Here is a 12,703-nt window from a genome sequence, read left to right as displayed (position 1 = left end):
GCACCACAGACCGATCTAGATCTTCTGCGTGAAACTTCAAAAGGTAAAGTGCATGTGCGGCAAATAATTAAGGGGGCAAATGGATACAATATGATTCATCTTGATATCAACCTGGTTTCAGTGATGCCATTCCAACAGGTTAGTTCTTTCACGCTGATCCCCCTTGAATTTAAACCACTTTCCACATTACTCTATGACCCTCAACTTTAATTCTCAAATCTTTGAGCTGTTCCAACCTGCAATTAACTCATTCTTAATTTCAGACAGTTTCTCAAACTACCTCAGTGGAACCTCATTCTTGTTTCTTCCTATGTCTTTTTGTTTCTGTGTGGATCATGGCAGTTGTATTATGCAACTGTGTATGCATGTATCAATGATTTGGCTGTGTGCAGCCAAACCTGGGAAGAACATTTAAAACACTTGAATGAAATGTTTGATTGGTAACAAAGATTCAATTTAGTCATTAAATGTGGTTAAAAATGAATTTGCCAAAGGAAGATTCCAGTCTCTGTCACTGAATGGCTTTGTGATAATCTATATACAGTCGTAATTAATATGGTTTTGTTACCATTGCAACAGCAGATATCCTGTTATTAAGACTGAGTTCAGTCTATTCATTGTCCATCATGACCTTTATTGCTTCCCTCACTTGGACCATTTCTTTGAACTGTGTGTATAATCACATTGTTTTATGGGCTGTCTTCTGTTTTCACTCCAATTTTTTCTGCAAACACAAGAATTTATTTGACATTAGCACCGGCCAAACAGTGCAGGCTTCCGAACATTTTAAATTTAATTTTATTTACTGAATTAGTTACTTCGTAATTTAGCAGAGCAAAGGAATAGCAGGTTATATTTTGTGAGTTTATAGACAAAAAGCATGAGTGAGCCAAGGGAGATAAAAGAAATTAGAGTACCTTTTCCTTCAGGTCACCAAATTTATGACTTTAACAGTCTGCGTCGAATGTTTGGTGCTCCACATTTTTGTTGTATTTTGGCACTTAATTCAGCCATCCAAAGATTGCTCAGACCACCAAGCGCCCTCTGCCAACCTACAGACACACACCACACACTTGTTGATCTGTTAAATTTACTGAATTGACGAGTGTAAGTTTTAAAAATCTGACATAACTTGAATATGTCACTAATAGTACGTTAATAATCTTTTACTTTCAGTATCTCTTACGACATTATCTACTGCTTAAATGAGATCCTTATCAAACTTTATAAGTACAGACTTAATTTAACCATTGTTATTTAAGCATTATTGATCCTAATCTACACCAGATATCTTCAACTAGCAAATCCTTTTTTAGGTCTCAATTTAAAAAATATTTTGGTGCTGCAATAGAGTTGAAGAAATTAAGATTCACTTTACCCTGTCATAAATTTCTATAATTAGATGTCAGTTTTTATAGTTGATCCATTAACTAGCCATATTATTGTGGTCATTTTGAGGATCACTGATTTCTGTTACTAAATGTGGCTTAGGCAATCTTAGAATTTTCAGTTTCCAATTAAGGTTTTACATTCAAAGTTGTTATATTTTTAACTTGCCCTGAAAGTCTTAAGTATATATGTAAAAATAATCATGAGAAAAGATTTTATAATGTAGTATTATAGAGTTGCTTTTCTTAAAGTCCAGTTCTGTGACTTGCTTCACATGTAAACTGGTTTGCTTAAGAAAGTGGACTTTCTCTTTTCTGTTGTACGTTTTTAGTTGAGGTATGAACTAGTAATAGTTTACACAGCCTGTTTAGATCTTTGTAGCTTCAGAGAAGAAAATCAGCATGGACAACTGAAGAGATAGCATAAGACTAAAAGGGTTTACAAAAATGCAAAAACAGCACAGATCTTGACAGATTGGCAAGATACACAGATTGGCAAAAGGCCACAAAGCAGTTTGTAAGAGCTACAAAAACTAATTATGAAAGGAAACTTGCAAGGGGCATCAAAATCAATAAGATGTATTTCTATTGTTACATAAAATGTGGTCAGGAACAATGTTGACCTGCTAAAGATTGAAAGTCGGAATATTGTCAATGACTATGGAAAAATGGCAGACATGTGGAATAATTACTTAGCCACAACATTTACAATAGAAAAGAAGGATAGCTTGCTGGAAATCATAGGAAATTAATAGTGGATCAGGGACAAGGACTGAAAGACATTACTGTAGGTAAAACATCGATAATGAAGAAATAATGGAACTAAAGAGTAACAAATCCCCAGGACCTAATGGTTTCCATTGCAAGGTATTAAAGGATGTAGAGGAGCACATTGTAACTGTGTCTTAAGTATAATCTTTCAAAGTTCCCTAGCTACAGGAATCATCCCTCTGGATTGATAAATTGCACATTGTGAATGTGCAAGGTTAAGAGAGAAAAAACAGGGAATTTCTGACCAATTATCCTAACATCTGTGATGGGGAAATTGTTGGAGTCTATAACCAAGGACTGAGTAACTGAACACCAGGAATTTTAAGTTAATCTGGGAGAGCTAGCATAGGTTCATAAACAAATACAGAAATTGCAGGGGAAACTCAGCAGCTCTGGCAGCATCTGTACAGAAAGCAAATTTAATGTTTCAGGTCTGGTGACCCTTGTGAAGAAGTAAAGTGGATATTGCCAGACCTGCTGAATTTTGTGAGCAATTTCTGTTGTTCCTGACTTCCAGCATCCACAATTCTTTGCTTTTTGTTCAGCGTGGAATTGTGATACGTAGATCATACCTGATAAAATACATTGTATTTTTTTTGAAGAGGTAATTAAGGTAGTGGGCAGGGAAATATCTATGGATGTTTTTGTATGGACTTTCAGGAAGCATTTGATAAAGTCCCAAATAAGAGACTGTGTTAATTAAGGTAGAAGCCCACAGAATTGAGGGAAAATTTCTGGTTGGAAAATTGGTTGAGTTGCAGGCACCAAAAAGTAGGGATAATGGGTAGGTACTCAAATTTGCTGAATGTGAACAGTGGTGTTCAACAGGATCTGTTTGGGCCTCAATTATTTGTATTATTTATTGACTACTTGGATGATGAAGAGCACGTGCTTAAAACATCGATTTTCCTGTTCCTTAGAAGCTGGCTGATCGGCTGTGCTTTACCTGCACCATATTCTTTGACGTGGAAAGTCATGACACAAAGTTAGGCAGCGTTGCAGACAATGTATATATCAAAATCTATTTTATAATTTTATGCTAAGACTAGATAAATGGGCAAAACTGACCATGGAGTTTAATGTTAACAAGCATGTGTTTATCCATTTTGGACCCAAAGTTAGATCATGATACTTTCTAAATGGTATGAAATTAAATACAATGGTTATGCAAAGAGACTTTGGGATTCAGGTGTATAGTTCTTTAAAATAGTAATTTTAAAGTAGGAAGACCTATTTAAACAGATATAAGGAGAAACTACCTTAGCCAGAGAGTGGGGAATTTATTGAATTCATAGCTGCAGAAGGCTGTGGAGGCCAGGTCATTGAGTATACTTAAGACCAAGATAGATTCTTGATTGTCAAAGAGGTCAAGGGTAACGGTGAGAAAGTGGGAGAATGGAGATGAGAAACCTATCAGTCATGATTGAATGGCAGAGCTGATTCGATGGGCTGACTGGCCTAATTTCTGCTCCTATGTCTTATGATCTAAAATGCCGCAAATGGGTGCAGAAAATAATCGAGAAAGCTTTTGGAATGTTGGCCATTATATCTAGAAGACTGAGTATCAGGACACAGAAATTATGCTGAAGTCTTAAAACCCTGGTCAGAACCCACTTGAAGTACTGTAAGTATATCTGGGCACCACACCTTAGGAAAAGATATATTGGTCTTGGAGCGAGTATAACATAGGTCTACAAGAATGATACCCTGAGTTAAGGGGTTAAGTTACGAGGAGAGGTTATACAAAGTAGGCCTGTTTTCTTTAGAACTTAAATACTTAGGTCAGTTTACTTTCTAAGATGTTAATGGAAAAGACAGTAGGTAAAGATAAACTATTTCTCACTGTTTGGCGATTCTAGAAAGGGGTGGGGGGTGGGGGGGCCATAGTCTGAGAATTAGGGCTGGACCATTCAGGAGAGAGTTCGGAAGCACTTCCCTACAACAGGGTGGTAGTTGTTTGGAAATCTCTTGCAAAATGGCAGTTGATGCTATATCTAAATGCTGAAATTAGATTGCTTAACAAACATTTATCTAAGGTATTAAGAGATATGATTCAAGGGCAGGTAAATGGAGTTAGGCCACAGACCAGCCATGATCTCACTGCATAGCAGAGCAGGCTCAAGGAGTTGAATGGCTTATTTCTGTTCCTATGTTCCTTTGTAAACGTTGAAGCTCAGGCAGACATTCACCGGAGTAAATGGCCCTGAATAAGTGATGAATGCAAGGTAATTACTTTGTACATTTGTTTCAGAATGACCGAATGCTGGACAGTGTAGTTACTTTTGTAAACATTCATGGGGGGGTTAGCAACATATCAATCAAGCATTTTGAGATAAAGACGTAGGGTAGATGCAAAGTGACAATGTCATTAGACAAGTAATTGAGAGACTGAGCTAATCTGTGGGGACACTGGTTCAAATCACACGAAGGTACCTGATGGAATTTGAATTGCATTAATAAATCTGGAGTATAGAGCTGGTTTTGGTGATGGTGATAATGATGACCATGATTGATTATCATGAAAACCTTTCTGATTCACTACTATCATTTTTATGGAAGGAAATCTGCCTGCCTTACCTTCTTTAACCTACATGTGACTTTTGATTCACAGTGTTGTGATTGACTCTTAACTGTCCTCTGAAACACAAGCCACTCGGTTTGAGACGCAATTAGGGTTAGGTAACGAATGATGGCCTTGCCATTAACACCTATTTCCAAAGAGAAAAATTAAGTTTTTAAAAGAAAATGCTTGTGCCACAAAAATCTGAATAAATCTTGTCTTCTTTAATCAGTGTTTAACATAAACTATCACATTCGCAGTGTGTCTTGTGCTATCAAATTAATTGTGAATATTGAATTTTGAAATTCATGAAACTTGCATTGTGAACTGTCTCAATAATTGTGGTGAAAATCGGACCAGCGTCTTCAGAACAAGTTGTTGATTGTGGGTTGTCTTGAAACTGCCTCATTGAGATGGGAGTACATAATTTTTTACTGGAGTTATAATTACAGAGCATCACAGGTAAGGAAAACCTCAAGGAAGAACTGCATGATTATGATGCCATTGACTTAATATGTAACAGGGATGTGTACTGTACTCGATCGCTACTTTTTCTTGTAGCTCAGACCCTTGTGCTGACTTAGCCTTCTGGTCTTTGTTTCCTCTAATCCTTTAAGCTTGCAGGTCTCTCTCCCAGTTTATTAAAACTGGATAGACTCATTATTTTGAATTAGAGGAGTACATGGTTTAATTGTGACCTTTGTCTATAGTGTTAGGTGCATTAATCAGGGGGAATGGGTGTGGGTGGGTTACTCTTCGGAGGGTCGCTGTGGACTTGTTGGGCCGAATGACACTAGGGAATCTAATTTAATCTAAATAATGTACTCTTTGTCATTGTTGTTGGTGTTTTGTGGTCCGTTCCACTGATTTTATAACTGACTTTAAAATGTACCTCCAGTCTACACAGGTGGTATAACTGAAAGCGTTTTGATTCATTTGAGAAATGTGACAATTTCTGGCAAAGCTGCCGGTTTGTTGGCCTACCTTATTTGCCTTTTAGAAAGTAATGGTGAGCTACAGTCCAAAATTCTGAAGTTTTTTTATTCATTTGTAGAATTCAGGAGCTGCTGGTGATATCAAAGGTTATTGCCCGTCCCCACTTTCCAATCAGGGATGACAATGAACAATGGTCACTATTAAGTTAGCTTTTTATTCCAGAGTTTTATTGAATTTCAATTTCCCTATCTACAAAGCTAGATTCAAACCCATGTCCTGATAACTGGTCCAGTGACATTACCCCTATACCAGTGCCCTTCATGCTGTTAGAAAGAAGTTCTAGAATTTTGATTCAGTGAAGGAAAGGCTGTAAATTTCCAAAAGAGAATGGTGAGAAATTTGGAGATTGTGTTCCGATGTATCTGCAGCCCTTGTTCTTTGTAGTAGAGGTTGTAGATTTGGGAGGTGCTGTTGAAGGAGCATTTATATGTTTCTGTACTGCATCTTGTACATGGTGCACACTGGTTTTGCTATGTGCTAGTGTTATAGGGAGTGATTGTTGTTAAAGGGCTAAATTAGCTGATGATCATACAATCTGCTTTGTCTTGAATCCTGTCAAGACTCTTGAACATTGATTAGAGCTGTACTGATCTATGCAAGTGGACAGTATTCCATATGCTGACTTATGCCTGCTGGTTGATGAATTGAGGAAATGGGTTATTCATTGCAGAATTCCCAACCTGATTTCTTGTGGCTGTACTTTATAGGCTGGTCCAGTTATGTTTCTAATCAATGATAACCTTCAAGGTAGGGGAAGTCCTGAGATGATAATGCAGTTGAGCATCATGGGAAGATAGGAACCACTGAAACTAAGCCTTTATTAAAATGTACTTTAGTTTTCTAATGACAAATCATTTGAAGCAAGTGTCTTAAGTTTTTTTTCTAAGCAACCTTTCAGAGATGTCTAAACACAACCATGAGGGTGAGACTTGAAACTAGGCTTCCTGGCCCAGAGTTGGGGGCTCTGTCACTGAACCACAAGAACCTAGCAAATGTCTTGTATCAAAGGAATCCAGATATCCAGCATCTGTTCGCAATCTGGACATAATTTTCTGAGAATCAATTGGGGTTTGGCACAAGTCCTCTTCCTGGGGTTTTCTGCTTCTGATTCCAAAATACCCCATTGTTGCCAGTGCTGCTCCAATTTCTGTTCATTTGGTCTTTGCAGAAATTCCTAATCTGGTAATTTTCTTAGATCACAAATTTGTGTCCACCTTGTATTGTCCACTGTTGAAATGATTCTGGCAGTAATAAACCATTAGTTTACCAGGTGACAGAAATAAGAGACAAATATGTAAAAACATTTCTTGGTAAGGAGAAGGAAGATCTTGGGTGGAGTGAGATTACCTCTAGAAGAGTGGGAATTTCAATACAGAGTGCCGTAACATCTTGATGGATAGGCAATCAGATGGTTTGTAGAGGGCTCCCAGATTTCTTTTCAAAAGGTTCAATGCTGGAAGTATGCTGTCAAATAAATACAGTGCTAACTATATTTTCACACTGATATTTGAATTAGATTTCAGTGTATTTTTCTTTTCGCCAGGCACCATTTTTTTTTAAAAGTATTGAATATATTTATTTTATTTTTTAGGAAATTCTCAGTTGGGTGCAACCATTGTGGATGCTTTAGATACACTATACATCATGGGTCTTTTTGATGAGTTTCGAGATGGGAAAGAATGGATTGAGAAGAACTTAGATTTCAGCGTGGTAAGTCATAATAGGCTCAATAGGCCTATTCATATTCTTCAATAGCCTGTTTCCATCTTCATATGGAGTGGATCGTTTTCAGTGGAAGAATTGCTAGACTGGCATATTTACAGTTAAATAGTACATTAATCTCCCATTGTATTTCATGTGGCGGTTAAACAGAGCATCCTGTGTAGTGCTGTCTCATTGCTTGTATTCCTTTATTGTGCGCTCTCTTTGATGTCCTGTTTACTGCCACCATTGTGTGCAACATGTTCACATTCTAACTCAAAAGATGCAGGCGGTGGAAGGGTAGGAAGACCAAATCCAAAACCGTGGCTTTACTGGCACGGTTAGAGGGGGGAGAAAAAGCAATTTAATTGACTAATATAACCCAACAGTGCAGAAAGAAGCCATTTAGCCCATTCAGCATGTACCACCCTCTGAAGAGCATCCCACCCAGACTCAGCCCCCTCCCCAGTTCTCCATAACCCGGCATTTAACATGGCTAATCCATCTGGTCTGCATGCCCCTGGACTCTACAGGGCGATGAACATGGCCAGTCCTCCTTATCTGCACATTTTTGGACTGTGGGAGAAAACTGGAGCACCATAGGAAACCCATGCAGACAGAGGGCGAATATGTGGACTCCAAATGGACAATAACCCAAGGCTCGAATCAAACCTGCATCCCTGGCACTGTGAGGCAGCAGAGCTAACCACTGAGCCACTGCTGCCCTTAGGCCACAGTGAAGTCATGAGAAGATTGAAATTCAGATCATGGCTTAGAGTGAGTTGAAATGGAGGCAACAGAGGAAGCTGTGGTAGTAAGTGGTTCAGTTGTCGTGTACAGAGGGCATTTATAGAAAAAAAGTAAAAATTTCAGTTGTTAAAAGCAGTTTTAATGACGTAGGTTGTGTGAATGTGCTGCTAGAAGTCCAAAGTCGAGCTATGGAAACAAAGTTATTGTACCTCCTGTATTTTCATATGCAAGTAAGTTTAAAACAAAAACAAACTTTTACATTGGGAGCTTCCAATAACCTGAAGACTTCAAGTTAAACATCAATAAGATCTAGAAAAAAAAACAAAGTATGGCCTGTAGCAAGCTTTTGACCAAGGACCATATAAACTGACTTTTAACCATAATATATGTTTACGGCAACTGTTAGGGATGCTTGAAAAAAAACCAAACTGAACCAATTTGGTGTCCAATGGATTTCAGACACACTTGGGGAATAGCAGGCAACTAGTAAAGCTGGATCCATATGCCTTCGTGTGCACATTGGCAGAATGGTTAGAATTCTTATCAAGCATTAATAGAACACAGCCTAACTCTGTTTATTCCTCTCCATGTGCTTTGTAGAATGCAGAGGTCTCAGTCTTTGAAGTGAATATCAGGTTTATTGGAGGCCTGCTGGCTGCCTACTATCTTTCAGGAGAAGAGGTATGACAAAGCTGTTCTTTTCCCTCAAAATTAGCAAATTTCTTTCACTCCTTTGGGCATGTTGCAGCTCACACTGTTCAGTTTTCAAGGCAAGCAGAGTGACACAATATTGTTTATAATTTTCAGTACAGACCCCATTTCAAATCAAAATATTAGAATTGGCTTTTGAAATATTGGCAAACCTGCTTATGTTTCTAGTATTTTCTGGGGTGTTTAAATTTGAATTTTAAGTGTTTTGAGCTTTGTTTCCAAAATGCTTCCTAGCAAAGTTGTTGTATCTGTACATTTTATTGTTATCAAAAACCTGTCTCATTCGCTAATATCTTTTAGGGAAGGAAATATTGCATCTTTACCTGGTCAAGCCTACATGTATCTCCAGACCCACAGTAATGTGATTGGGAATAAGCAAAAAATGCTGGCCTAGCCAGTAATGCCCACATCCCATGAATTAAAAACTAAACTTTAATATCATGTCTTCCCAAACTTTGGCTGCCACACATCTTCCCAGTTCCCATATTAACTGATATTGTGAATAGTTTCCACTTCTCATGTAATGTCCAACTCTGTTCTTGACTTTGTTTTTGCCAACTACAGACTTCTTCAGATGAAAGATCATCAACTTGAAACATTTTTTCCTCCGTAACTACTGCCTGACATGCTCATTATTTCCAGCATTGGCTTATTTAATTTCATTTCTAATTGTTTAATCATATTCCCATGAAATTGGAACATGATTTTATAATTCAATTCTCTGACTCTGTGCCTCCTTGTCATATTCACATATCAAACTGATGTAACAAATTTTAGCCTGTGAATAGAGTTTTCAGCTTGACTACGAACTAATGGTACCCTCATGTTAAACTTGAAAATGAGTGACATACAGCGTAGAACAATACATTACAGGCCCTTTGGCCTACGATGTTGTGATGAGCCTAAGATCAACCTACTCAATGCACCCTTCAATTTACTACCATCCATGTTCTTGTCCAGCAGAGGCTTAAATGTCCCTGACTCTACTACCACCTCTGGCAGTGCATTCTACACACCAACCACTGTGTAAAGAACCTATCTCTGACTTCTCCCCGATACCTTCCTCCATTCACCTTAAAATTATGACCCTTTGTGACGGCCATTTCTGCCCTGGGGAAAAGTCTCTGGGTGTCTACTCAATCAGCTGGTACTACTCACATGGAAAGTGAGGATGCAAAGATCATCGCCAGAGGAGCAGCAGTCTCATTCCTTGCTTCTGAAGTAGCCTTGGATATATCTGGTCTGGCCCTGGGGCCATGATGTTTCTCAGAGTTTCCAGCACATCACTCCCTTAACATCAATCTGTTCAAGCCTCTTAATCTGGTGTTCTCACTATCAATGAGGTCCCTCTGTCTAGTGAATACTGAAGCAAGAAACTCATTTAGGGCCTCCCATACTTTTACAGACTCCAGGCACAAGTTCCCTCCATTATCCCTGATCGGCCCTACCCTTTCTCTAATCTTTCTCTTATTCGTCACGTCCGTCTAGAACACCTTTGGGTTTTCCTGCCAAGGCGTTTCTGTACCCCCTCCTAGCTCTCCTCGGTCCATTTTCGAGTTGACACTATGTCATAATCTGTGAATTGCCTTGTTAGAACTGAGGTATCTTTGTCACTTTTATCTGGAAGCATTTTTGTAACTGTGTCAGACTCTACACTGTTTTGCTACAAGGCAGTTCACATATGTTGTTGATCTGAAGGTTGAAGCAAAATCCCTGCTAGTGTATCACATTTCCAATTTTTGCAGGTCTAGCTGAAGTCTTTTCCAATTTTGGGGAATTTCCATGCAGACCCTTCAGAATAGTTAAAGTGATACATCCAAAATCAAATACAAATTTGATTTCAATATTTTTGACCACCAAAGGCACTAGTCACAAATTTTGTAAATAGCTTTGTATTTTTATAGTAAAGCGAGTGTTTAATTTTTGATCTCTCTGAAGAGCCTTCATCCGTCCATTAACAATTCCCCATATGCTTATCTGCATGCATATTTATATGTATGTATTTTATTAATAGGCTTAAATAGAAACTTAAGATAGAGTCACCAATGAAATTTGAAAGGTCAGACTGACTTTGCAAAAAATAATAGGAATTCAATTTAAATCTTACAGGAATCCATTCTGTAATCTCTTCTAGCTTTACCAGCTAGTGGCAATAGTCTTAAATTGTGTAGTTGAAACATCAAGTTGATTTTAGCGCGTGACATTGACCGAGAGGAATAAAATAAGCATTCTGTTAAATACCTGAAAATTTGCCTGATTGCACAAAGGCTTTAAATGCATTTCCAAGGATATAAATGTAATGAGAGCTCTAAATTGGATTCAATATGACGTGCTCTATCTGTTTGGAAATGCTCGATGCTGGTATGGATTTAATTGAAGAATAATTGCATTATGACAATGCTACCTAAATATGTAGTAAGTAAACTATGATTAATAAACTGTATTTTATTCAGGATACAGAAGCGGCACATTTCATTTTGGGCAGAATTCTCTTTGCCATTTTGCACAACACAAGAAATTAGTATCTCTGTAACTCCTTTATTATGCTAATGCAATTTAAACCAAGATTCCATTATACTTTCTCATCCTCTTCACTTCAAAGAACTGTTTCTTTAATTGTTCACTCCTGTAATAATGTAAATACAAAAAAGGCACATTGTTCCACTGTGTCTCGTGAGACTATATTTATTCTGTACACAACATTGCTTTCATTCTTTGCTTAATATTCAGTTAAGAGCAAGTACTTTTATTGGAGACCTTCAAACAACATTCTTGAATTTTCTGTTTAAAAACTCTTGAAACTAGATTTGCTGACTATTAAGAATGTTATTTGCATATGATTTTCCCTTTTAGTTAACTAATGTTAATTTTGTAAATAGCAATGAGCTCAGTAAGCAGCTTATCTTTAGTTGTGCATTCATTTGTAGTAGTACTTCAGACTTCCTTAAATTCTAATCCAAATTAAAACAAAGTGAATTCGCATTTAAGAAATGAAGAGCCATAAGAGGCAATGTGTCCCTGTGCACAATCTCACAGGAGATATGTCATGCAAAGATATCTCTGTTCCAAAGAGAAGTTCTGAAGGGCCAAAGTTGATTCTGAATGGACCTGCCATAATTATGTTATGATGTTGATGATTTGCTGATGCTGACTTTGGTGGACAAAGAGTGAACGAGAACTCTGTCATGGAGCATTCAAGTACTTTTTATAGAAGAGCCATTAAAATGGAGGCCTGGAGAAGCAAGCAGCAAGATCTATTCGACCAGGTGACTACTGTAACTTTCAAGTCTGAGTGTGTTGCCTTCTAGTTTCTCAGCAGAGGAGGGAATAATTGCAAGCTGCACTTAAATAAGGCAAGTTGGAATATTAATGAAATGCAAGTGTGCATAAACAAGGTAGAGAGCTTGAGGTCTCTGAAACCATCAGAGTAAAATCTGCAATTATTTTGTATCGATAATTAGGTTTTTTCATTTCTCTTTCATTTTCCCACAATTCTCACCATCGTCCACACCACACAAGGCATGGGGACATTACAAGAAAAATAACTTGCTTAGCATCAAACTGCTATAATTAATGTCCAGATAAAGGATGTCAAGAGAGTACCAATGCAGATTTTCAGAATGTGTTCAGTCTCCGATTGTTCGGAAGCTGGAAGATCTGGGCTAATATGTTTATCTTCCTTTATTTTGAGGAACTTGGGTAGGGAGATCATCAGCATGTGTCCCCTCCTCCACCAACCCCCCTTTCTCTCTGACACTGTCACCCTTTGGTCCAACTCATCCATGCCAACTAGATATCCCAACCTGATCTAGTCCCGTTTGCCAGC

The 12,703-nt window shown here is 37.9% G+C and overlaps 1 protein-coding gene across 2 annotated transcripts in view; it reads left to right on the top strand.

Moving 5' to 3' along the window:
• Window positions 1-12,703, top strand: part of man1a2 (mannosidase, alpha, class 1A, member 2) — a 133,812-nt gene that overhangs the window by 52,996 nt on the left and 68,113 nt on the right. For both annotated transcript variants that reach the window (XM_087992788.1, XM_043700938.2), the window contains exons 4-5: window positions 7,307-7,425; window positions 8,767-8,847. In XM_087992788.1, coding sequence (XP_087848914.1) covers window positions 7,307-7,425; window positions 8,767-8,847 — 200 coding nt within the window. The remainder of the gene's footprint in view (window positions 1-7,306; window positions 7,426-8,766; window positions 8,848-12,703) is intronic.

Source organism: Chiloscyllium plagiosum, unplaced genomic scaffold (assembly GCF_037043375.1).
Source record: "Chiloscyllium plagiosum isolate Xiang-an unplaced genomic scaffold, Cpla_swu_hap1 HiC_scaffold_12, whole genome shotgun sequence".
NCBI lineage: Eukaryota > Metazoa > Chordata > Chondrichthyes > Orectolobiformes > Hemiscylliidae > Chiloscyllium > Chiloscyllium plagiosum.
The sequence above is the reverse complement of the archived record's forward strand: the minus strand, read 5'-3'. Positions and strand labels throughout refer to the sequence as shown.